The sequence below is a fragment of the Salvelinus namaycush genome, chromosome 16, assembly GCF_016432855.1.
Source record: "Salvelinus namaycush isolate Seneca chromosome 16, SaNama_1.0, whole genome shotgun sequence".
Taxonomy (NCBI): domain Eukaryota; kingdom Metazoa; phylum Chordata; class Actinopteri; order Salmoniformes; family Salmonidae; genus Salvelinus; species Salvelinus namaycush.
In genome coordinates this window covers 20,577,884-20,605,014 of record NC_052322.1, presented here as the reverse complement: position 1 = coordinate 20,605,014, position 27,131 = coordinate 20,577,884, and the positions used below count along the sequence as shown (strand labels likewise).

Here is a 27,131-nt window from a genome sequence, read left to right as displayed (position 1 = left end):
CGAGCCGGCTCACTGAAAAGAGCCAGAATGCCATCACTAAAGGAGACGGGAACGGTTCAGGTTAAACACGTTTTACTCCGCCCACATTGCGAACTGCACACTGCAGTCAGGCGTTTCTCACTCTACACCCCCTGGTGCAGGGGGAAGGGCCTGGACTTCATTGAACCAATCACAATAAGTTGCGTGAATCCAAGGGATACGTCAGATACAATGTAACGAATGAAACATCAACTAAATTGGCTACATACGTGCTTCAAAAGTAGCATTACCTCAGCTTCTGAATTGCCAAGTCATTAAGGGAAAGCACTCGAAATACATTTTTAAAAGGAAAACAGTTTGATTAGAATACCATATGCCCAACAATTACATACACAGACAGTGGCGTTCCTTTATTCTCCATCACACAATAAGTGGTGCACAGGTCAATAAAATAAAATTAACTTACTTTACATACACAGAAATTGATGAACACCATTTGGGTTCTATCGACACAAAATCAATTTACAAATAAGATACATTGTCCACATAATACATAATGATGTTGTATGATGATCAGTTACATTTACAATACATGTACAAACACATTGGTGAAAGAGTGAGAAAATGGGGATCAAAGGGCAGAAAAATGTACAAACTCATACTACTCAATGATGCACCAAAAAAAGAGCCTATTAGTTTTCTCAAAAGCAAACAAATAAAAGCTCCATAATCATAAAAATAAAACACACTACACACATCATCAGTGTTGAATAATACTGTTAATCTTTAAAAAGACTTTGCCTAAAATCAACTGACCGGAAGCAGAGGAGAAAAACCAAGGCACTATTTCAAAAATTAGAACCACCAATTAGCATCATGTATTGACCTTCACTAAACACAGGACGGAAACCCAATTGTACAGAGTTGATCTCAGCCATTTTTAGAATACTTCAAAAAAAAAAAAGAGGCCATCTCCAAAAAACATTTAGGTTAGGCTACTAGATATGATCATATGTGGATCTGCTGCTCAGATCCTGTCATTCCATTGGGTCTGTACTGAGGCTGGCAGTGTGGTCCTGTAGGGCCCCTGTAGAAGAAGACCCAAGACCACGGCAGCTCTGCTGCCAGGAGAGAGAAGAACCATCCAATACAATTAGAATGAATAGATGCCTGTAGTAATAATTACATTTCTATGGAACCATCAGGCCCAGCCCTCACGAGGTCCTGAAGAACAGATGTCTGCAGGGTCTTCAGTCTCAGAACAGGAGTGATATCACACAGGCTCTGCTGAACTATGTGCATAGTTTGGAATGAAGCATGCTAATCACATATCGCCCAAATATTTTTCTGAGCTAGTTAATTCAACTGTGATATTAACCTCGAGTCCTGAGACTATGGCTTTGTAATTTCAATCAGTGATATTGATCTCCTGACTGAAGGGCATGATGGCTGGTAGGCCGAAGCCGAACAGTGAGGTACGTCAAATAATAAAGACAAGGATTTAACAGTTATCGCCAGTAGAAAATGCAAAGAGGAATAAATAAACATCAAGACAAGACTCTTCCCTGTGCTTTTAGTATTTCAATATGGTTAGTAAGGCTGCCATTTCTACGGGGGGGGAAATGCCCATGAAACCTGTGTTGATATGGGGCACGTCCGAAATGGCACACCATTCCCTACCTACTGCCCAACTTTCGACCAAATCCCTATGAGCCCTGGTCAAAAGTAGTGCACTAATCTAGGGATAGTGGTCAGGCCAAGCAGCAGTTGTCTAAGGGGGATGCGGTCTGACACCACTGGGAGAAGCCCGTTTCCAGACAGGCTTTGTCATGTTGCCAGGCTAGTGTTAAAAGACATGCAGCAGCATCAAAGTGGAATATATAACCTTGCATAAATACACATCAACAGCAGGAAAAATAAAGGGTAGATAATACTGTGCCGGTCAGGAAAACAGTCCTTTACTTCATAAAAATAAAATGAGCTTTTTTGCTTCTTTTACACTCCTTTACTGGTTGCATGCAGGTAGGCATCTTTGGTCGATACAGAAGGTGGGGAGATGTGTTAGGAGCAGCCAGTCCACTGGGTCTGATGAGTAGAGTAAGAGAAGGTCTGGGATGCAGAGGATGTCTTGGGAGGAATGATGACTTCAGGAGGGAAGGCGTTTGTTTCAGGAGGTCGACGTGGAGAATACAGGGGATTGGAGTGATCATGATGGCTGACTGGTTTCACCGCTGCAGAGACAGGGGGAGGCAAATGCATAAAAAAAGGACATTTAGTAATAAACCAAAGGACCAAAACAAACTGAAAAAGGATACGGTCACCGATCCAAACAGCACAGCAAAACAACAAATGATTAAGACAACAGGTATGAAGAGGTTGGCAATTGACAATAGTTTCTGAGACTATGTGGTGCTATTAGTACAAAACCAATGCTGAGGCTGGGTGTATTGCATTTTGCTTGTTTACTTTCTCTAACCTGGGCAAAATTCTTCAGCACTGCTGAAGGTGTGCAAAGGTAGTTAATGGTTAATGGTTAATGGTTACGACTATTTGTGACTAGAGAAAACTCATGTTGACGAAACGCCAAAGTGTCATTGGTTGCATGAGCGTGATTCACTGGGCTGTGACCTACGAGCCCTGGCTGGTTGTGGATCACTGGTGCCTCTAGAACCAGGCCTACTCAAACTACTCTGTGATTCTTCAGTGTTTCTATGACCTGGGCCTGGGACCTGTCTGGTCTTTCTACCAGCTCTACTGGTCTGACTGGTGGGAGAGAGGGGAGCTGCTGTAAGGCACCTTGAGGTTGGAGCAGAATGGAAAGAGCTTGTGGATGTCATCTCTGAAGAACTTGATTTGTAAACAACATTGTGTTGTTTTCTACGAACAGAAACCTCCAAGGTTGGCTTTAACACTGGCTTAACAGTGCCCTGTTGGTCCAATATGTGGACAGAAGGGACACAGCAAGACCTGGAAGAGGCCAGATTCTCTATCAATCTGGAATTGAAAGACTTTACTCTGGAGGCAGAGGACGAGGAGCACAAAGTACGATTGGAGAAAAAGGTGCCTTCACGATTAGGGCCTAAAGCCCCTCTGGCACCCCTTACAAAAGCACGGCCAAAGACAGCACTATCCAGGGAGCTGGAAGACCCTCTACGGGAGTCAGACTGGGTGTCATCCTGTTCCTGCCAAGGACTCAGCCCTGCTCGGAACACATCAGCGACACTACGACTTCTAATGGAAGTGGCATCCCTGGGGAGCTTGGCTCCTCCGTGTGGTCGGGGAGCGGTACAGGTAGAGGAGGAAGAGGTATATAGGGGAGGAAGAGGGTCAGGATGGAAGGAGGTAGTGGTGGAGGAAGACCGGGTTCTTACAGGGCTGGTGTGGAAGCTGCGGGTGAGGGCTCGGAGGTGATGGGTGGCGGTGCTGGGCACGTTGTTGGTGAGGACCAGGCTGGAGCGGGGGCTGTTGCGGCGGGGGCTCCGGCCTGTCTTGGTGCCTAGCTCCTTCGCCCTGGCGCGGCGGGGGCTGCTGCCGAGGCTGTGGGGGGACAGAGGGGCCTCCAGGTCCTCCAGGCGCTGGGTCAGGGCCAGCTTCTGCTGGATGGCCATGCGGAGCAGGGAGTTCAGGGTCTTCTTCTCATCCTCCGCCACCGCTAGCTGCCTCTGCATCTCATCCAGCTGGGTGACATACTGGTCACACCTAGAGACACATGCATGTTAGAGCAACACAATCACACACATTTAGTAGACAGGTTAGACAAACAAATATGTTATAGGAACTGTACAATTAGACAAAACATATAATCTGAATTATATTTTATATATCTCAACAGCTATGATGAAAACACAGGGAGAGGAAGATGAGACAGACACCGAGTACACAAAACATTAAGAACACCTGCTCTATCCATGACAGACTGACCAGGTGAATCCAGTTGAAAGCTATGACCCCTTATGGATGTCATGTGTTAAATCCACTTCAAATCAGTGTAGATGAAAGGGGAGGAGACAGGATAAAGAAGGATTTTTAAGCCTTGAGACATGGATCGTTCGTGTGCCATTTAGAGGGTGAATGGGCAAGACGAATGATTTAAAGTGCCTTTGAACAGGGTATGGTTGTTAGGTGCCAGGCGCACCGGTTTGAGTGAGTCAACAACTGCAACGCTACTGGGTTTTTCATGCTCAATAGTTTCCAGTGTGAATCAAGAACAGTCTCCCACTCAAAGGAAATCCAGCCAACTTGACAACTGTGGGACGTTTTGGAGTCAACATGGGCCAGCATCACTGTGGAACGCTTTTGATACCTCATAGTCAATACTCCAATGAATTGAGTAGGTTCTGAGGGAAAAAGGGTGTGCATCTCAATATTAGGAAGGTGATGGTAATGTTTGGTCAATGAGAAGACCGACAGTAAGCTCACATGAGACAAACCCAAGAGAAAGAGAGAAAGCCAAGAAAATACAAAAAAAGCCAAGTTTAGTTTCTGAATTCGTTGAATAATAGTTACAATTTCTGAGTGAGGTCAACATGACACTGTGGGGAAGTTGCTCTAAATGTCCACTTGGAGGCACCATTACACAACGTTTACCAAGTCATTTCAAGAGGGTCAGTGCTAAATGCAGTCAGTCAGAATCAGACAGGGTCTTTCAAATGCTAGGCCTAATCAAACATCTGCTCATTTACTGCCCCTAGAGAAGAGACCAAGCTTATTGTAGTGTCCATGCCCCGATGAATTGAGGATGTTCTGAGGGCAAACGGGGGTGCAACTCAATATTGTATGTTTTGTACACTCAGTGTATTATGTAATTCTATGATTAAGCACATAAAAATGTCAAGTGCACACGCAGACACACACAGGAGGTCCCGTACTGGGAAGAAATTAAATCTACTTTTACCCCAGGTAAACACCCACATCTACCAAACCTTAGAAATACAGAAACCGTAGTCCAGAAGTGTAACCAACATCAAGACACAATTAACAAATCCCTTTGTCCTGCCACACACTAATTAAGGATATACATGCCAACACTCAAAACAAATACTGTATCTGCCTACCAACAAACAGAGCACCGCAAGGCAGTCAGGGGCATAGCCTACGTTCTGCACAGGTTCATTCTGTCTCGGTCCACTCTTGGTTGCTAGCAGCTATCCCTACAGAGAGGGGTGGGGAGGGAGAAGGGAACGTTGCGTCGAGTCGCTTTCCCTGTCCCGTCATGACGGACAGGTCGGTCCAGGCTGAGGCTCCAAACAGGGCAGTGCATGTGCGTGCTAATCTGCACGTGAGTCCCGTCATGACGGACAGGTCGGTCCAGGCTGAGGCTCCAAACAGGGCAGTGCATGTGCGTGCTAATCTGCACGTGAGTCCCGTCATGACGGACAGGTCGGTCCAGGCTGAGGCTCCAAACAGGGCAGTGCATGTGCGTGCTAATCTGCACGTGAGTCCCGTCATGACGGACAGGTCGGTCCAGGCTGAGGCTCCAAACAGGGCAGTGCATGTGCGTGCTAATCTGCACGTGAGTCCCGTCATGACGAACAGGTCGGTCCAGGCTGAGGCTCCAAACAGGGCAGTGCATGTGCGTGCTAATCTGCACGTGAGTCCCGTCATGACGGACAGGTCGGTCCAGGCTGAGGCTCCAAACAGGGCAGTGCATGTGCGTGCTAATCTGCACGTGAGTCCCGTCATGACGGACAGGTCGGTCCAGGCTGAGGCTCCAAACAGGGCAGTGCATGTGCGTGCTAATCTGCACGTGAGTCCCGTCATGACGGACAGGTCGGTCCAGGCTGAGGCTCCAAACAGGGCAGTGCATGTGCGTGCTAATCTGCACGTGAGTCCCGTCATGACGGACAGGTCGGTCCAGGCTGAGGCTCCAAACAGGGCAGTGCATGTGCGTGCTAATCTGCACGTGAGTCCCGTCATGACGGACAGGTCGGTCCAGGCTGAGGCTCCAAACAGGGCAGTGCATGTGCGTGCTTATCTGCACGTGAGTCCCGTCATGACGGACAGGTCGGTCCAGGCTGAGGCTCCAAACAGGGCAGTGCATGTGCGTGCTAATCTGCACGTGAGTCCCGTCATGACGGACAGGTCGGTCCAGGCTGAGGCTCCAAACAGGGCAGTGCATGTGCGTGCTAATCTGCACGTGAGTCCCGTCATGACGGACAGGTCGGTCCAGGCTGAGGCTCCAAACAGGGCAGTGCATGTGCGTGCTAATCTGCACGTGAGTCCCGTCATGACGAACAGGTCGGTCCAGGCTGAGGCTCCAAACAGGGCAGTGCATGTGCGTGCTAATCTGCACGTGAGTCCCGTCATGACGAACAGGTCGGTCCAGGCTGAGGCTCCAAACAGGGCAGTGCATGTGCGTGCTAATCTGCACGTGAGTCCCGTCATGACGAACAGGTCGGTCCAGGCTGAGGCTCCAAACAGGGCAGTGCATGTGCGTGCTAATCTGCACGTGAGTCCCGTCATGACGAACAGGTCGGTCCAGGCTGAGGCTCCAAACAGGGCAGTGCATGTGCGTGCTAATCTGCACGTGAGTCCCGTCATGACGGACAGGTCGGTCCAGGCTGAGGCTCCAAACAGGGCAGTGCATGTGCGTGCTAATCTGCACGTGAGAAGATGGATTGTTGCGGACTGCAGAGTGGTAAAAGGCCTCTAATCTGATTAGACGACACTGTAGTGACAATGTCTAGCACGCGTCCCAAAATGGCAGCCTATTCCCTATTTAGTGCGCTCCTTTTAACCAACGCTCATAGGGCTCTGGTTAAAACGTAGTGCAGCATAAAGGGATAGGGCTCCATTGGGACGTGGCCAAACTCTAGTCTACCATGTCATGACACGTCGGACTGTCTCATCTAAACAAGAGCCACAGGAGCACAAACACTAAGCATGACGATTAACTTTAGCTGATTTAAGCTGGAGAACAATTATTTCCACAGGAGGGAGTCTGTCCACTGCTCGGTCTACATCTGCTCACAGCAGCAGCGGTAGGCTAGTCTGTGGATGTAATGTAAAACAAGTCCACAGGACTTTGGACAAATGTCACGCAATATGTAAATTTTTGATTGTAGCGTAACACTAATTGATGCACAAAGTGTAAATATTTTTTCCTGTGTTATCCTCAGAGATTTAAAATGGAGCGTATCCACTTGCAAGGCTGAATGAAAACAGTGCTTCTCCAACTCAGGTCTCTAGATTGGTGTTATTCTCTGTGATTGTGAATATATACTGAACAAAAATATAAACGCAACAACTTCAATGATTTTGCTGAGTTATGAGTTACAGTTCAAATAAGGAAATCAGTCAACTAAAATAAAATTAATCAGGCCCTAATCTATGGATTTCAGGCCCACCCACTTGGGACCCAGGCCCAGCCAATCAGAATGAGTTTCTCCCCAAAAAATGGGCATTATTACAGACAGAAATACTCAGTTTCATCAGCTGTCCAGGTGGCTGGTCTCAGACAATCCCGCAGGCGAAGGTGAAGGTGGATGTGGAGTTCTTGGGCTGGCGTGGTTACATGTTGACATTGGAGGCGGCTTATGGTAGAGAAATGAACATTACATTCTCTGGCAACAGCTCTGGTGGACATTCCTGCAGTCAGCATGCCAATTGCACGCCCCCTCAAAACATGAGACATCCATAGCATTGTGTTGTGACACAAAACTGCACATTTTAGAGTGGCCTTCTATTGTCCCCAGCACAAGGTACACCTGTGTAATGATCATGCTGTTTAATCAGCCTCTTCATATGCCACACCTGTCAGGTGGATGGATTATCTTGGCAAAGGAGAAATGCTCACTAACAGGGATCTAAACAAATTTGTGCACAAAAGGAGAGAAATAAGCTTTTTGTGTGTATGGAACACTTCTGGGATCTTTTATTTCAGCTCATGAAACATTGGACCAACACTTTACATGTAGTGTTTCTATTTTTGTTCAGTATGAAAGGAGAGTAAATAAAATGACTGTACCTGCTGGTGAACATGACCCTCAGTGAAGAGAAGGTGGCAGCGTCCTCCTTCAGGGCTTTGAGCTCGTTCCTGAGCTTCACCATGGTCTCAGACACCATGCTCTTCTCTGTCTCGTACTTGGTCTTCAGGTTGCTCAGAGCCAACTCTGCCGTCTGGAATAGAAACATTATGGCTTGTTTGATTGTTTTTTTCCCCAGCTGTAATATCAAGAACAAAACACACTTCAAAGTTTACCTCTCATCTGTCAGTGCAACTTAACAAAAACAACGACCATGATTGTATAGATGGGGCACTGGTAATTTTGGCACTCTATTTAGATTTAGTCTAGTCGTAGTCATTTTGACTAAATAAGTATTAGTCAAATTTTTGTCAGTTGAATACTGATTTAGTCCATTTGCCGTCAAAATTACAAAAACAGTGGGCCATTTTAGTCAACTATATTCCCTTTTTAGTCACATCACATTTGTATTGCCTCATTAACCTCTAGTGCACAAACGTACATAACCTTGTCCTACCAACATATTGTTCTGCATACCACCCTATTCTCTTCCCAACAGCAGAAATATGACAAACATGTATAAGAATTATCTGGCCATGTAAATTCCTAATTCAGCCTACATAGATATTGCACATTACATACAAACCAAACGCGCGTAAGAGAGAGAGACAGCTTCACAGTCACCAGATGGTGCCGCAAAGTAGTATGGGTTGCACCTCCGTCACTAAACTTCAAGTCCGAATCGAGTCCAAAGTCCCCGTGCTCGAGTTCAAGTCACGAGTCCCTATGGCTGAAGTCCGAGTCCCAGTGCTCGAGTCCTGGTCCAAGCGCTCAAGTCTGAGTCACTAGGTCCACATTTACTCAAAATAAAAGTTATATACGGTACCCAGTCAGACAGTGTAGAACAAAGAGGAATTGAGTCAAATTGTTTGCTTCCTTTTTCCTTTCTTTCTGTGCCACCAAATGTTTGCATATAGGCTACTGGTAATGTCACCAGGGTCACGTTCAGTTGCATAACATTTTCCAACATTGCAGATAGAAATTCAATGAATCGAACCAACGTTATTCCTTTTTCAACATGTCAGAGAGGCATGTTTGTTCTACATAGAAATAGGCTATCTGAATGTTCCAAAACGTTGCGTCCCGCTGAACGCGCCCCAGGTTGTTATCTATAGCTAGCTAATGACGTAACATGACTGAACAAGGTGTAGCCTAAACATATGGTTAAACGGTCCGGTCCGCAAGTAGCCTTGTTTTAGGAACGGCCCGCGATATGCTTTATGAATGTAAAATGCAGGCCCCCCAGAGTGGCGCAGTGGTCTAAGGCACTGCATCGCAGGGCTAGCTGTGCCACTAGAGATTCTGGTTCGAGTCCAGTCTCAGTCGCAGCCGGCCGCGACCGGGAGACCCATGGGGCTGCACACATTTGGCCCAGCGTCGTCAGGGTTAGGGGAGGATTTGGCCGGCTGGGATGTCCTTGTCCCAATGCGCACTAGCGACTCCTGTGGCGGGCCGGGCGCAGTGCACGCTGACACGGTTGCCAAGTGCACAGTGTTTCCTCCGACACATTGGTGCGGCTGGCTTCCGGGTTAGGTGGGCATTGTGTCAAGAAGCAGTGCAGCTTGGTTGGGTTGTGTTTCGGGGACACCCGGCTCAACCTTTGCCTCTCCCAAGTTCGTATGGGAGTTGCAACGATGAGACAAGACAACTGGATACCATGAAACTGAGGAGAGAAAAAAAGGGCTAAAATAAATAAAACAAATTACTAAACAAAATTCGATTACAAAAAAGTAAAAAATGCACAATAGAAAGACATTTTTTTAGAGCCGGTATTACAGGTCCTATCTTTTGAACGGTAAGGGTTAGAATCAATCTGTTCTCTCTGAGGAAAACAGGGAGGGTTGGCTACAGAACCTGGCTATGAAACGCAGCGGGGAAAGTGGGAGGGAAATTCAAAGACTGTTTTTCTCTCCCTTGAGCATAGAAAAGCAGGCAGTCTTTTCACAGTGTTACGTTACAGCCTTACTCTAAAATGGATTAAATCATTTTTTCCCGTCAATCGACACACAATAACCCCTTATGACAAAGCAAAAACAGGTTTAGAAATTTTTGCAAATATAATTCAAATAAAAAACAGAAATACCTTATTTACATAAGTATTCAGACCCTTTGCTATGAGACTCGAAATTTAACTCCGGTGCATCCTGTTTCCAATGATCTTTCTACAACTTGGGAGTCCACCTGTGGTAAATTGAATTGATTGGACATGATTTGGAAAGGCACACACCTGTCTATATAAGGTCCCACAGTTGACAGTGCATGTCAGAGCAAATACCAAGCTATGAGGTCAAAGGAATTGTCTGTAGAGCTCTGGAGACAGGACTGTGTCGAGGCACAGATCTGGGGAAGGGTACCAAAACATTTCTGCAGCATTGAAGGTCCCTAAGAACACAGTGGGCTCCATCATTCTTAAAATGGTAGAAGTTTGGAACCACCCAGACTCCACCCAGGCAATTGGCCTTGGTCAGGGAGGTGAACAAGAACCAGACGGCCACTCTGATAGAGCTCCAGAGTTCCTCTGTGAAGATGGGAGAACCTTCCAGAACGACAACCATCTCTGCAGCACTCCACCAAATCAGGCCTTGATGGTAGAGTGGCCAGACGGAAGCCACTCCTCAGTAAAAGGCACATGACATGGAGTTTGCCAAAAGGCACTTAAAGGAATCTCAGACCATAAGAAACAAGTATCTCTGGTCTGATGAATCAAAGATTGAACTCTTTGGCCTGAATGCCAAGCGTCTTGTCTGGAGGAAACCTGGCACCATCCCTACGGTGAAACATGATGGTTGCAGCATCATGCTGTGGGGATGTTTCTCAGCTGAAGGGACTGGGAGACTAGTCAGGATCGAGGGAAAGATGAACGGAGCAAAGTACAGAGAGATCCTTGATGAAAACCTGCTCCAGAATGCTCAGGACCTCAGACTGGGGCGAAGGTTCACCTCCCAACAGGACGACGACCCTAAGCACACAGCCAAGACAATGCAGGAGTGGCTTTGGGACAAGTCTCTAATGTCCTTGAGTGGCCCAGCCAGAGCCTGGACTTGAACCTGATCGAACATCTCTGAAGAGACCTGAAAATAGCTGTGCAGCGATGCTCCCCATCCAACCTGATAGAGCTTGAGAGGATCTGCAGAGAAGAATGGTAGAAACTTCCCAAATACAGGTGTGCCAAGTTTGTAGCATCATACCCAAGAAGATTCAAGGTTGTAATCACTGCCAAAGGTGCTTCAACAAAGTACTGAGTAAAGGGTCTGAATACTTATGTAAATGTCATATTTCTGTTCTATTTTTAACACATTTGCAAAAAATTCTATAAAAAAAACAGTTTTTGCTTTGTCATTATGGAGTATTGTGTGTAGATACGTTGATTACTTTCTGCAAATCCTATGCGTTTTCCACATTGATTCAACGTCATCACATTGCATAGTTTGGTTGAAATGACATGGAAACACTGATTCAACCAGGTTTTGCCCAGTGGGAATGCTGTGATTGTTTTTTAACCAGGCAAAGGGTAGCTAACTAGAAGGCAGACTGGTTAGCTACGGGGAAGCAAGAGAGTTGTCTGCGCGATGTGTATAATCAGAGGCGGAGCCTGTCTGTCTGTAGCTCACCAGCTGATGTAGGCTGTGGCGTGGGCTGCGCATCGGTGCTGCTCATATTAATTGTGCTCATCACTGGAAAGCTCTCAATCTCTCCAAAAACTCTTGTCCTGTCCACTTAGTAGTAAGAGAATTTTGTCTAGTGTCGTTTTAGTCAACTGAAATGAAAGATCATTGGTTCTATTTAGCCAGTTATAGTCTTGTCAATTGTTTCACGAATATTTGTCACTATTTTTATTGACAAAATTAACACAGATGGGACATATTTGTAGCGATGAAAATATCAACCCTGTAATTAAACAGAAGCAAGAACTACAGCATGTACCCTGTCAAAGCAAATGACCAAGAATATATTGGTAAACATCTTCAGTATCAGTACAGTCAGACATGATACTGCTTAATGAGGCTTGCAAGCTTTACTGAATTCAATAATTTTTCTAGCAGTGTGCCACTGTGGAGAACAAAGAAAGCGTAAGCAGAAGTGTAATCATATTAAGTTAATAAATATTATAGTTCTGTCTACATTTCTCACAGTAGAAAAGGAGAGAGCCAGCATCTGAATTCAGTGGCTAACCCGTGACAGAGAGGCTACTCTAATCGAGCAAAGATTAGCCTTACAGTGTGTGTTTGCGTGTGAGAGAGCAAGTGAGTGAGAAAGAGCAAGTGAGAGAAAGAGAGAGAGGGCGAGTGAGAGAGAGAGAGAGAGAGAGTGAGGAGTGGTTGACAGCAGAATCAGGTCAGCCATGTCGGGATGCATACAGAGTAGAGGGGAGAAAGGAGCAGTGTACTGGAAGCTCTCTGAGGAAGACGTCATCATTCTCCAACTACAGCTCTCCATCTCTACACTCAGACCATCCAATGACGTCTAGCCTACCCCTTCCCCCTCTTCTTGGTGAATATCATTTCAGCTGTTCATGGAAAAAATAAATATTGATCGCAAAAAAAGATTAAAGAGTGAATTGAACAGAGGAACGTGCCCTGCAGGCAGACTGGTGGATCTAGCAGTCAGAAGGGGTTTATTGACAGAAAGCTGGAGCAAAACTTTACTGTTGTTGCTATGGGTCAGATACCCAAGGAAATAGAACAGGATGAAAACCTTCACAGCAAAACAATGGAGAAAGACCAGAGGAAGTCCTATTAAATGTTCAGTTGTTATCGAGTTAGAATGTTCTCTACCGACTTTGGTCTGAGGATTACAGGTCATGGATTGGTCAGGCTGAGAGTCAAACCCTGAATGGAAGAATAGGGAATTAAACTTATTTTCAACACTAAAAGAGACACCACTCATTGATGACCGATTTCAAGATCAATAGTGATTTACCTTTCGGGGTCTGACTGGTTGTGTGTGTCCTGTGTGTGTGTGTGTGTGTGTTCAACTTGGCGTGCCCATTGAGGGATTTGTCTGCAGTGCTGTACCTGTTTGTTGGCTTTGAGGACCGTCCTCAGAGTGGCAATCTGCTCTCTCTTGGTGCTGAGGAGAGACTTGAGCTTCAGCACCTCCTCCATGAGGGCCTCGCTTTCCAGCTCCCCTCCGCAGCTGATCCCTCCCGAATAGGGCAACGTACCCCTCTGGCGACACAGGTCCACCGCCACCTGGGACAGGCAGTTCACAAACCATGAATGATTGTGCTAGTATCGTTATTAGGTATTACTTTCAGTTTCACTAAAGTGATGGACCACTCAGCACGACACGTGTTAGAATTGGTTATCGTCCCAGCCTTTATCAAAGTTTATCAACCGAAACAAAGCAAGGATGCCAAAATGATCCTCATAAAGGAGGAAAAATAACCGCAATTGAAATATTATTACATATGTAGTCTTAGTGGTCTACTACTCTCTACAATCTACAGATATCCGCTTTCCCGATCGATGCCAAGCGCCAGACAAGCTGCTTAAAAGCTTTCGGAGGCCAAATAACACATTCTGTACTGTGGGATCAGAATTCAGCAGACTATGACCTTACTGAAGTGGCCATTAAATATGCATGTTGAGTGGAAGACAATATGGCGGCGGCACTCGTACCTGGAGGTGTTTGATCTGGCAGCGGATGACAGCCACCAGGTTGCGGACGTTGGACGGGTCCCTGAAGTCCATGGTGGGGGAGCTGGGGCAGACTGGGGCGGGGGAGTTGTCACGGGAATCCTGGGGAGTACCAGGCCTGCTGTCTCCATCCCCTCCATGCACTGCTTTCGCAAACAACTCATTGGAGCGTCGCTTGTTACGTCCATGATGGGGATGGGGATGGGGGTGCAGGTGGTTGGACTTCCCTCCACTCCCCCCTGACTGGCCCCTGGCACCGTCGCGGTAGTAGTCTAGGGTGACTCGTTTGGGCGTGAGGTTGTTGCACACACAGATGTGGTGGTAGAGGTTGGCCAGCTCCTCAGAGAAGGCCAGCAGCTCCTCCTGTGCCATGCTGAGATGACCCTCAGAATCAGTAGCCACTTTCCTCGTCGCGCCGATCTCCTTCTCCAGCTCGCTGATGCGCTCCTGGTCCTGCCGGCTGGACTTGATGCACTGGCGGATCTTCTCAGCCAGCTCATGGGCCTCTCCCCTCCACCGCTCCTTCTCCTGCCGGCAGCGCTGCTCCAGGGCTGAGTAACGTTTCTCCGCCTGGGACAGCTCCTCACGCAGCTTCAGCAGCTCCTCGCCGGCCGCCTTCATCCGGGCCTCCAGCACCTCTGTGCTCTTCACGTCCAGCTCATAGTCGTAGTCATCCACCCCGTTCTCCAGGGTCCTGGTGCTCCCGTCCCCCTGGTCGCCAGCCGCCTTCCCCTGGGGCAGGATGTGTTTCTGCAGCTGCACGGCTTCCAGCTGCTGGGTCAGGGAGCCAACCTTGTCTTCCTGCTCACTGAAGGCCTGCTGGGACAGCTCCAACTGCCTCTGGAGGTCCTGGACCGTGTTGGCCAGACCAGTCTTATCCCTCTCAGCCTGGGGAAAGAGACATGGAGAAACAGAAAATAAGACTAAAACATCTTTGCTTGAAAGAGGCATTATAGCTACAGTACCAGTCAAAAGTTTGGACACACCTACTCATTCAAGGGTTTTTCTTAATTTTTACTATTTTCTACATTGTATAATAATAGTGAAGACTTCAAAACTATGAATCAACATATATGGAATCATGTAGTAACTAAAAAAAGTGTTAAACAAATCAGAAAATATTTTATATTTGAGATTCTTCAAAGTAGCCACTGATGGACATTTTCTACGTTTTTCTTATAACGAATTTCTTATTTTCTTTATGTTCTATTTATGTTCTGTTCTATAAACCAATTTCTGTGTTCTTGCAAGTGGCTAACTGAACGAATCCTCACTATCAGTAGCTGCAATTTGGCAGTACGCCCTAATTGTTTATTTGAGCTGTTTTTTAACCAAAGACAAACGACAGTCCATCATTACTTTAAGACATGAAGGTCAGTCAAAACCCGGAAAAATTCAATTACTTTTAAAGTTTCTTCAAGTGCAGTCGCAAAAACCATCAAGTGCTATTATAAAACTGGTTCTCATGAGGACCGCCACAGGAAAGGAAGACCCAGAGTTACCTCTGCTGCAGAGGATAAGTTCATTAGAGTTAACTGCACCTCAGATTGCAGCCCAAATAATTGCTTCACAACGTTCAAGTAACAGACACATCTCAACATCAACTGTTCAGAGGAGACTGAGTGAATCAGGCCTTCATGGTCGAATTGCTGCAAAGAAACCACTACCAAACGACACCAATAAGAAGAGATTTGCTTAGGCAAAGAAACACAAGCAATGGACATTAGACCGGTGGAAATGTTTGATTTTTGGTTCCAACCGCCGTATCTTTGTGAGACGCAGAGTAGGTGAACGGATGATCTCTGCATGTGTGGTTCCCACTGTGAAGCATGGAGGTGTGATGGTGTGGGGGTGCTTTGCTGGTGACACTGTCAGTGATTTATTTAGAATTCAAGGCACACTTAACCAGCATGGCTACCACAGCATTGTGCAGCGATACTCCATCCCATCTGGGTTTGCACTTAGTGGGACTATAATTTGTTTTTTTTAACAGGACAATTATCACACCTCCAATCTGTGTTAGGGTTATTTGACCAAGGAGAGTGATGGTGCTGCATCAGATGACCTGGCCTCCACAATCACATGATCTCAATCCAATTGAAATGGTTTGGGATGAGTTGGACCACAGAGTGAAGGAACAGCAGCCAACATGTGCTCAGCATATGTGCGTACTCCTCCAAGACTGTTGGAAAAGCATTCCTCATGAAACTGGTTGAGAGAATGCCAAGAGTGTACAAAGATGTCATCAAGGCAAAGGGTGGCTACTTTGAAGAATCTAAGATATATTTTGATTTGTTTAACACTTTTTTGGTTACTACATGATTCCATATATGTGTTATTTCATAGTTTTGATGTCTTCACTATTATTCTACAATGTAGAAAATAGTGTAAAAAAAAAAAGAAAAACCCTTGAATTAGTAGGTGTGTCCAAACCTTTGACTGGTACTGTAAATATATAGTAGAAAACATAAAATGCAATTTTTGATTATCCATTTTCCATGGCATTTCAAAGTGCCAATTATGCCTCAGATTACTGTAGCAAGCATTTGGGTGGCTGAACTAAACGGCACATTCAATACGAGACAAATGTCAGTAATACATTTCTCCAGGTTGATCAATCTTTGCTGAGACAAAAGCAGAGGTTCTCTCTGAGACGGTACACACAAATTTCTCCATCCAGTGCCTTCAATCTCACTGCATTATTTATGACGTGGAGCAGCACTCGAGACACACAGCCTCAACATGCTCGTTCAGTACTCCTAACATCTGCTGGGCCTGGGCGGAAGCATACCTATCCCCGGTTGAGTGCTTTATAAATTATACATTTACACAACTGAAATAGGACAATAAATTATTGGTTGGGACAGAGCATACTGTAGAGCTAAAAAAAAGTGTAGAAAAGTGGTAATTGAATGTGCAATGTGGTGTTTGATAGGCCGTTTCAAACAGTTACTGACAGTACAGTTACACTAAGTGATCCAATGATATCTGTAGCAGGATGTGGTCTATAGAAGGAAGCGTACGTGACTGAAACCTTTACAGCTCATATATAGGACATCGCCATGGCAAGAAGTACTGCTGATCAGAGAACTAAATCTAGACATTGACACACGTAACTACTAGTCTACAGACCATCTCTGTTACAAATCTTTTTTAATTCCAACAATTCTTTACTGAAAGAGAAGACAAACAGATGATTACTTGAAATGAGTTAGTGTCCATACAGTATGTACCAGTGGTTTTGATCCCATTGCGTACCTGCATGAGTTGCTGTTGGAGTTTCTGTCCGTCAGAGAGGTGCAACTCACTGAGCAGGTCAGACACCAGGCCAGGGGCAGGCCTCAGGAACACGTCACTGTTCCTGGGGGTGGAGAAGCGCTGGACGTGCCCATTAGCCTTGGGGTTAGGAGGAGCGCAACCAGACCCCGGGCCGTCGTTGCAACCGCTATCCTTTTCGTGCTCCCGGCCCCCTCCACTGTCCCCACTGTCATCCAGCTGCATTTCCAGGTGTGTGACCGAGTCGAAGGGGTTGAGGGCTAGGGCCGAGAGCTCCCTCCTCAGGGTGTTCTTCTGCTCCCTCTCCTCCTTGAGGGCCTCCAGGGCCTCGTCCAGCTGACGCTCGGCGATCTCCCTTAGCTGCGCCGCCTCCTCCAGCTGGGCCCGGAGAACGTCGTCTTGCTCCTCCTTGTGGGTGAGCTCCAGCTTCACCGCCTCGAACTCCACCTGCAGATGACAAGACGAGAGAGAGGGCATGTGATTACAGAGACTCAGAGTGTAGAACTGAGTGTTACGGGCAGGGTTGGGGATTACATGTACATTATAACAAAACAAAAAAGGTAACTAATCCGTTACGCGACCAGCAAAAATATTGTAATCAGATTACAGATACTTTTGAAAAACTTGATTACTTAGAGGATTACTTTTAAATTCAGAATTTTTGTTAACACTTTTCTCAATGACAGTCATATCAGCATTGAAAAAGGGCACAAGTTTAAGTTTGTTCCACCTGAGCGAGTCTGACCACAAGTCAGAGACCACTATGATGACACACTAAATACGTTTAATGGATTGCGGAAAAAGAGCAGGAATAAGCTTTTGTGGGCTACAGTCCAAGCTGCGTCTTCCAATGGTGTGACAGCTGTCAGCATCCAAAGATTATCCAACTTGAATAAACACTTGGAGGTAAGGGTGACAGCAGTGGTGTAGTCTATGGCGATACGGATATTACTTATTGTTATCTACATAGCGCATTGATGTGAATCACACTGCTGTTCTCTCATTTAGCTATTTACGCCTTACGGATTGTGGTTGTTGTGGATGGCTGTTCACAAATCTAAATGTGTATTTGAACCCAATAATGTTTGAATTAAACTAGTTTGAGCTGCCTATCACAATCATTGTTTTTGAAACCAGTGGACAGCCAAGTGAACAATGCGCTCGTAACAGCTGCACAGTGCAGATCCCAGCCTATGGAATAAAAGAGGGTCTTTTATTGCTCAATTTAATTCATGCTGATAAAAAAGGGGAAAAAATCCATAGGACATTCTCAAACTTGCACACTTTTGATAGACTTAAAAACTATTTTTGGACTTACAAATTATATTTCCATTGATTCTTGAAGAATATAACTTAGAAATGTCTTATGAGCTTAGTTCAACTGTCACACTCCATGAGAACCCAAAATATAAGCTGCTTTTCCTCCAATGTTTGTAAACATTGTAAATGTAAACAAACACTGTATAGCCTCATAACATGGTTAAAACAATAATGTTGATATCATGGATGACCAGCCCTTACATCCATAGCTTTGTCTATTAATCTGGGAGTGGTTACATTTCTCCAGGCCCATCCCTCAGCGTTTTACCAAAACGTCAGGGCGAACGTTTTGTTATTGTTTCATCTGTGGATTTGCCCTTTAAACAGCTGCACATTATCAATATATTAAAGTGTCATCAACAAAAAGGTAAACAATAGGCCTATAGCAAATGCAGCATGTGGCATTCATTTTTTCAGTAGTAAATAGCATTTTTCAGTAGTGCTCAAAGCTCTAATCAATGGCTAATAAGTCCTTAGTTTTGAGGTCATGCTCAGGTTAAACAATTAGGCTAATCTATACTTCCATATTTGCAAGTCCTATTCTTGAAGATCAAGGGGTATAACATTTATTGGAAGGACGAATTCTGAGACTTTGTTTTTTAATGTAAAGATATAATTTAATCGTATTATTATATAAAGTAGAAAGCGATGGGTTAGAAGAAGCCTACATAACCAACCCATAAAGTAAAATGTAACATTCATATGGCCAGCTATGTAAACTGTAACATTGATTTATCCTGCAATAGATCTTGTTCAATTGGTAACATACATTTGTCTTCTTCTAATGCCTCTTTAGGGGAAAGGCATCTAAAAGTTACAGAATGTAATCAGATTACGTTACTAAGTTTGGGCAATCCAAAAGTTACATTACTGATTACAATTTGGGACAGGTAACTAGTAACTAACAGATTACATTTAGGAAGTAACCTACCCAACAATGGTGTCAGGTCACTATGGGAGGGGTGTGTTGAATTTCAGAGAATTCTTCCTTAAGGGACAATAAAAGTGAATCTTATGTCTGTTGGGTGGTACTGAACTAGGAATGTGTAACTGTCATTACTCTGACCTTAGAAAATGAGGAATTTCTGTGGTCTATGTTCTACAACTTACTTTTGGACTGGCAGTTGGTAAATTATTTCAAAACCTTCTCAATAATTGATCTATGCTACTTGGCCACCTGATGAGTAAGACGAGTTTACGTCACATTTACAGTATGCTTCTGCGTGACCAGGATGAGAATCAAATCTGTCCCGATTGTTCGTAGAGACTTCCCACTTCAGAGATGCCATTGTCTCCCATCTGAGATGACTCCCCAACAATGAGTGTGTGTGTCAGACAGACCGACAGGGGAAGTCACTGTCAGCCAAACCCAGCACACACACACACCAGACAAGGCTAGCCCTTATTCATGAACCACTTGGAAAGAATCCTCATCACACACCCTCAGAGTCTAAACCCAGTAGGAGATGGAGACTTAAATGGACAGGAAGAATAGAAGCCTACCAAACACAGTATAGTGCTGCGCGATTAACATACAAGTTATTTTACCTTTTTTTTTTTTTTTAACTCATTGACCTCCATCGGTTCAATTATTAGAATTCTATTCTGTTAGTTTATTTCCTGTGAGCTCAATGCGCACATTGCAGTTTCTCTAGAGAGATCAGATCCAGCCTGAACTGTGTGATGTAGTAGGGATATGTAGTTTCCAAAAGGCCAATATTCTACATAATTACCACATTTTATGCACTAAACTAACTACAATGACCATAATCCATTGCACATCTACGTGTCCGGTTTGTGTTTCTTTTACGCCTGCTATGAGAGACAAGAATGCGCGATCATGTGGGATATAGAGAGCAAATGTCGCTTCGCAAGGTATCTCTACCTGAAAATACATGATCAAAGTGATTGCTAGTTAATATTCAACAGTCAAAAGTAGGCCTTATTTACAAAGTACTGATTTTGTCAGAGAGCATAGGTAGCAGCTCTATAGAGATGAGATGACTTGAAATTAAATAATAAAGTCATTAAATACAACAAATGTAATATACACAACTGAAATATTTTATTAAAGTAACGTGAATAAATGGTTAATAAGTAATAAGCAGTAATGGACCGTCACTACCATCATGGGAATGTATTGTTTTATTCTGTGTTACAGCATTCAACCCAATCGAAACAAAAAACAATATATATTTTTTTTTTTAAATAATCAAACCGACCTAAAAAAAACAAACACTAATTGCTCAGCACTACCACAGAATGATCTGGAACCCCCTTTTGGCCATTAAGAAACGAACACACTCCTAATGTTTGTTATGATGTTGCACATTTTTCAGCGGTTACACAAAGTACTGAGTCATTTGAGGTACACATTCCATGAGCCTTTTGAGAAGAATAGGAGTATTTTGGCCCAACTACTGGCTGTTGTACTGGAAGTGCCGATGGGAGACAAGGGTTGTGTTCAGTAGGGCACACTGTAGCAAAACTTCATGCAATAGAAAACTAAAAGAAGTGTTTTTACTGAACAGGTTCAGCTTTTTCCTCCCAGTTTAAAAACTATTCTCCCTACTGAACAAGGCCCTGTTGTGTTAACTGAGTGTTATTATCAGTGAGGCGAGTGATTAGAAGGGAGGGGCTCTGACCTGGTTCTCCTTGAGTACAGACACCTGTTTCTGCAGACAGGTGTTCTCCTCCTCCAGCTCACTGTTGTCCTGGAGCTGACGGAGCTCCCGCACCTTATACTCCTTCATCTCATTCCTCATGTGGCCCTTCTCCAGCTCCGAACACTCACACTCCTGGGAAACACACACTCTCAGTATACAGTTGAACTAATAACACAATGTTATGGAAGCACTGCACACTGCTCTTGACATTCGAACACACACAAGAGACTACAGGAAGTAGAGCGTAAAATGAGCCTATTTAACTGAAACCTACATTTCTCTGTTAGATGGAGAGATGTACAAATGCTACTAAATAGTTGTATTCTTCCATATTTAAGTGAATAGTGGTGTGTAAAGCATTAGGTATGTCAGTGAATGATAGGCACACTATTAATACCTTCTTCAGCTGGGAGGAGAAGCCGGCCTGTCGGTCTATCTCAGCGTGAGCGTAGCCCAGAGCGAGGCGCGCCTGCCGTAACTCGGCCTGCAACTCAGCCATGCTGGTTGCCATGGCAGCCTCCTTGCTGGCAGTCTCCTCCAAAAGGCACTCCTCCCGGGTCTCCCCATATGCTGTTGCACGCTTGTGGCAGGTCACAGAGTCTGACAGAGCCTAGTTGCACACACAGACGGAGACAAAGCAAAAAGAGCGGCATTTATTTGGGCGTCATCCAGAGTCTGCCAGAGACCACAGACAGACAAAGACAAAAAAGGTGCCATTTATTTGGGTGTCCAGTTGTTCGTGTGACCACCATATGGTGGTATGTAAGGCACATGGTCCATCAGTGGGGTGCACCATGAAAGGCAAGCTGGAAATTAAAACACGGTGCCAAGTGGCACATCTACTAAAGACAGCATTTTTTCTTAGACCCAAGACAACAAAGATGTATATCGGTGGCAGTGGTAATAGGACTCCACAGACCAGCTGTCGAAATCTGAGCGGTCTTGAATATTAAGTACATCCCATGCATATCTTATGCCTACGTGTCCTCAGGTAAGAATGTGGTACAAACCAGTTTCATCTGGGACAAGTCAAAGAGGAATACATTCTTTCAAATGACAACTTTGTTCACTTTACCCCACAAATGTGATTTGATAGTTACGACTTCTAAGCAAATAGCCTATACTCATTTAACGTCACAACATTATAGGGGTGGTATAGAACCCAAAATCTCCTGATTTGAAGTCATACTGCAATTGGAACTAATTAATGTGTGAAATACAGGTATGCCCCATAGCAGCTTTCCTTTCACATGTAAAATTTAAGTGAAAAATTTGTGATTAAAAAAAACAAATGTGGTTAGTGATTTAGATTTGGTTGATACTGGGAGTGCAGGTGGAGACAGACTCTCAGAGCACAGCAGCAATCTCAACAAGACCAACCTAAAACAATTGAGGCTTACTTCAGTTACCTCTACTCATCCTGATAACTGCAAGTCACTCTGGATAAGAACGTCTACTAAATTACACAATTGAACACCAGGTTGTTGGGTTCTCGGTCATGTTGTTGCAGGAGGTAATGTTAGGTCAGTTAGGATCACCACTTTATTTTAAGAATGTGAAATGTCAGAATAATAGTAGAGAATGATTTATTTCAGATTTAATTTCTTTCATCACATTCCCACTGGGTCAGAAGTTTACATGCTACCAAATACTAATTGAGTGTATTGCCTTTAAAATTGTTTAACTTGGGTCAAACGTTACGGGTAGCCTTCCACAAGCTTCCCACAATAAGTTGGGTGAATTTTGGCCCATTCCTCCTGACAGAGCTGGTGTAACAGTCAGGTTTGTAGGCCTCCTTGCTCGCACACACTTTTTCAGTTCTGCCCACAAATTTTCTATGTGATTGAGGTCAGGCTTTGTGATGGCCACTCCGATACCTTGACTTGGTTGTCCTTAAGCCATTTTGCCACAGCTTTGGAAGTATTATTGGGGTCATTGGCCATTTGGAAGACCCATTTGTGACCAAGCTTTAACTTCCTGACTGATGTCTTGAGATGTTGCTTCAATATATCCACATAATTTTCCTCCCTCATGATGCCATCTATTTTGTGAAGTGCACCAGTCCCTCCTGCAGCAAAGCACCCCCCACAACATGATGCTGCCACCCCCATGCTTCACGGTTGGGATGATGTTCTTTAGCTTGCAAGCCTCCCCCATTTTCCTCCAAACATAACGATGGTCATTATGGCCAAACAGTTCAATTTTTGTTTCTACAGACCAGAGGATATTTCTTCAAAAAGTACGATTTTTCCCCCAATGTGCAGTTGCAAACCGTAGTCTGGCTTTTTTATGGTGGTTTTGGAGCAGTGGCTTCTTCCTTGCTGAGCGGCCTTTCAGGTTATGTCGATAGAGGACTCATTTTACTGTGGATATAGATACTTTTGTACCCGTTTCCTTCACAAGGTCCTTTGCTGTTGTTCTGGGATTGATTTGCACTTTTCGAACAAAAGTACGTTCATCTCTAGGAGACAGAATGCATCTCCTTCCTGAGCGGTATGACGGCTGTGTGGTCCCATGGTGTTTATACTTGTGTACTATTGTTTGTACAAATGAACATGGTACCTGCAGGTGTTTGGAAAATGCTCCCAAGGATGAACCAGACTTGTGGAGGTCTACAATTTTTTTTCTGGGGTCTTGGCTGATTTCTTTTGATTTTCCCATGATGTCCAGCAAAGAGGCACTGCTGAGTTTGAAGGTAGGCCTTGAAATATATCCACAGGTACATCTCCAATTGACTCAAATTATGTCAATTAGCCAATCAGAAGCTTCTAAAGCCATGACACCATTTTCTGGAATTTTCCAAGCTGTTAAAGACACTGTCAACTTCTGGAATTGTGATACAGTGAATTATAAGTGAAATAATCTGTCTGTAAACAATTGTTGGAATAATTACTTGTGTCATGCACAAAGTAGATGTCCTAACCGACTTGCATAAACTATAGTTTGTTAACAAGAAATTTGTGGAGTGGTTGAAAAACTAGTTTTACCCGACTCCAACCTAAGTGTATGTAAACTTCCGACTTCAACTGTAACTGTACAGGGTCTGTTAGAAGCTAGGCTAGGGGCCTAGTTGGAATGAGTGCTCAAAAACAATATTACCCAAAATGTGACTGTCCGATTACAATATATTCAGATTATTTCTTTATATGAACGACACTTAATAACCTTTATACAGTGATAATGATGTGTGCTTTGACTCTGATAGGTGTTTTTCCCTGTTATGTTCACCCCTAATGCCATAATGTTGTCTGCATCAGACAGAGCATCTTAGATGAGCGCTGAAATTATACTGAACAAAAAATATAAAACGAAACAAGCAACAATTTCATTGATTTTACTGAGTTACAGTTCATATGAGGAAATCAGTCAATTGAAATAAATTCACTAGGCCCTAATTAATGGATTTCACATGACTGGGAATACAGACATGCATCTGTTGGTCACAGACACCTTAAAAGAAATGGGCCTTATCTCTTCACGGTATTTCTGAGCATTCAAATTGCTTATACCTGCCCATACCATAACCCCACTGCCATCACGGGGCACTCTGTTCACAAAGTTGTCAACAGAAAACCACTCGCCCACATGACGCCATACAGGTGGTCTGCAGTTGTGAGGCCGGTTGAATGTACTGCCAAATTCGCTAAAACAATGTTGGAGCAGCTTATGGTAGAGAAATTAACATTAAATTCTCTGACAACAGCTCTGGTGGACAGTCTTGCAGTCAGCATGCCAATTGCACACTCCCTCAAAACATGAGACATCTGTGGCATTGTGTTGTGTGACAAAACTGCACATTTTAAAGTGGTCTTTTATTGTCCCCAGCACCTGTGTAATGATCATGCTGTTTAATCAGCTTCTTGATATGCCACACATCTCAGGTGGATAGATTATCTTGGCAAATGAGAAATGCTCACTAACAGGGATGTAAACAAATTTGCGCACAACATTTGAGAGAAATAAGTTGTTTGTGCATATGGAACATTTCTAGTAGAGATAAACAGTAACATATCTATACACATCAACATCCTATGACACTACAGAAGCAGACACTGACCTGTCCTCCTGATCACACAAACTGAATTATTCATATAAACACCAGGCCTCGTTTTGAGTCTTGGGGGATTTTCATTCAGCCAAGCTAGTAACATGCTTCAACATGATAGAGTATCTTTAAGGGACCTATCAAATGTTCAGTAGGCAATGAATAACTTGCTATGCAACACTGGATTAACAGCTACCTAGCAACATTATGATTGTGATTTCTTAGTTGAGAACAACTTTGCTAAAAGCTTGTGTACTAACAGCAAGCCCATTGTTTGGCAAATCCCAGGTTGGTTAATACATAGCCAGGTGTGACTGGCACTTGTTCACACTGAAGTACTTAGTGTTAGACAAAGCCATAAGAAACGTATGAACAAGAGGTCTCGTCTCAACTCAATCACAGACAATGTCACCACCATGCATACGTAGTAGTAGCTGTTACTGTGCAAGTAAGGTTTATAATAGCTATATTGAACATTTATTTTACTGGCCTGATTATAGTGTTTCTGCTTTTTAGATATAATTACTGGGATTCTGCTGACCTCTTTAAGCTGCTGCAGCTCCTGTTTGAGAGTCTCGTGCTCCTCCTCCAGCTGGGTGTGCTTCTTCTTCAGTTCGGCACTCTCCTCTAGCACCACCAGGCCATACCGGGCCGCCTGCACTTTCTCGTCGTTGGCCTCCTGGAGCTCCAAATTCAGCCTCACCACCTCCACTCTCAGGTCACCGCCCCCCAGCTCCATCTCATCATCTCCCTCAGCCCCTGTTGGGCCTGCCTCCTCTACCTCCAGCATCCTGTCCTCCTCCTGACTGCTGTCTCCCAATGCACCACCAGGACACCTGCTTCCTCCTTCAATCCTCCTGCCTCATTACTGCTCACTGTGGGAGTGGAGGAAGGAAACACACCGCCCAGGGGCCTTTAGGGATCATCATACTGTTCCTTGCCACAAATAGTAACCAATGATGTTACAGTAGAAAGCGCAACTAACCCGAGGTAAAACAATATGATTTAATTTGACTCGCAAGAGTTGCTGACAGCTGACAACTAGCTAAAATGAAGAGAATAATACATTTGGCAGCCCAGTCAGTCATCAAGAGTCAGATTAGGTGGTTAGATGAGTTTAACCAGTCCCCCTGTCACTTTCTTGTGATATTTATTGTCAGGGTAAAGGCCAGTGAGTGTAAAGAAAAAAGCAACTACATTTGTAAATTGTGTTACAGCATTTGTTTACATGCTCAGTTTTTAGCCTAACATTCTCCCACTTGAGCATGAAGCTAGCGATCATGTTTTACATGTAATTATTTTAAATGTAACCTTTAATTAGGCAAGTCAGTTAAGAACAAATTCGTATTTACAATGACGGCCTACACATCATAATTTATATATTTACAGATCTGCATGTCTCTTGGGATACTGTTGCAGCATCTAACGTTAGATAACTTTTACAGTCAGTCTCCTGCTGTAACGTAGACTGGCTGTCAAATTAATTTCAAGTCTGTCCAATGAATTAACGTTACCTACAATTCCCAGACACTAACGTTAGCTAACTCATTGGCTGGCTAGGTGTCATTCAATCAACGTTAGATAGGCTAACTTGCCAACCATGTTTTAAGCTAGTTAGGAGTCGTTATCTAACTACGATTAGTAAACTAGTTAGTTCAAGATGAATGAACTATGGTTACGTTAGCAGAGTTGAGTCTACCCAACACGAAGATTATCAGCTAGCTAAAAGTTAGCTACTTTAGCTAGCTAGCAAGCAAGCGAGCTAAAACGTTCACATTGTCTTGGTTATCTGTAGCTAGCTAGTTGACTTAGGTAGCTAACGTTAGTTGTCAGAACTGTCAAAACAAAGACTCCTACTATAGTTAGCTAGCTAGCCAGCCATCTGTGGTCCGACTAACTAACTAGTTTGTTAGGCAAATTAACGTTAGCTATTTAACGATAGATAGCCGCAAGAGAGCTAAAACAAGTCAAGTGCATCGCTAGCTCGCTAAATCACTCACCTCCAATATCGATGCACTTGTGTTGCCAAAAGTCTACGTTATTTCATAATCGTATATCGAAATCAAGCTAACCGCAGGGTTCAGAGAATTTGACACTTCCCAGTCCTCAAGTCGAATTTCTGCGTGGACTAGCTAGCTAACCGTTAGCTACCCACCCAGATTTCCCTACCAATGTGCGCCTC

The 27,131-nt window shown here is 44.3% G+C and overlaps 1 protein-coding gene across 1 annotated transcript; it reads right to left on the bottom strand.

Annotated features, from left to right (window-relative positions):
- Positions 1–368: 368 nt before the first annotated feature.
- Positions 369–27,131, bottom strand: LOC120061163 (protein bicaudal D homolog 2-like). The gene is made up of 10 exons (XM_039010749.1): positions 26,950–27,131; positions 25,491–25,824; positions 21,302–21,514; positions 20,884–21,036; positions 16,901–17,365; positions 13,625–14,530; positions 13,019–13,195; positions 7,946–8,097; positions 3,351–3,678; positions 369–2,210 (listed from the first exon to the last, which is right to left on the bottom strand). The coding sequence occupies exons 2-10, from the start codon at positions 25,737–25,739 to the stop codon at positions 2,205–2,207; spliced, it is 2,649 nt and encodes an 882-aa protein (XP_038866677.1). The 5' UTR covers positions 25,740–25,824; positions 26,950–27,131; the 3' UTR covers positions 369–2,204.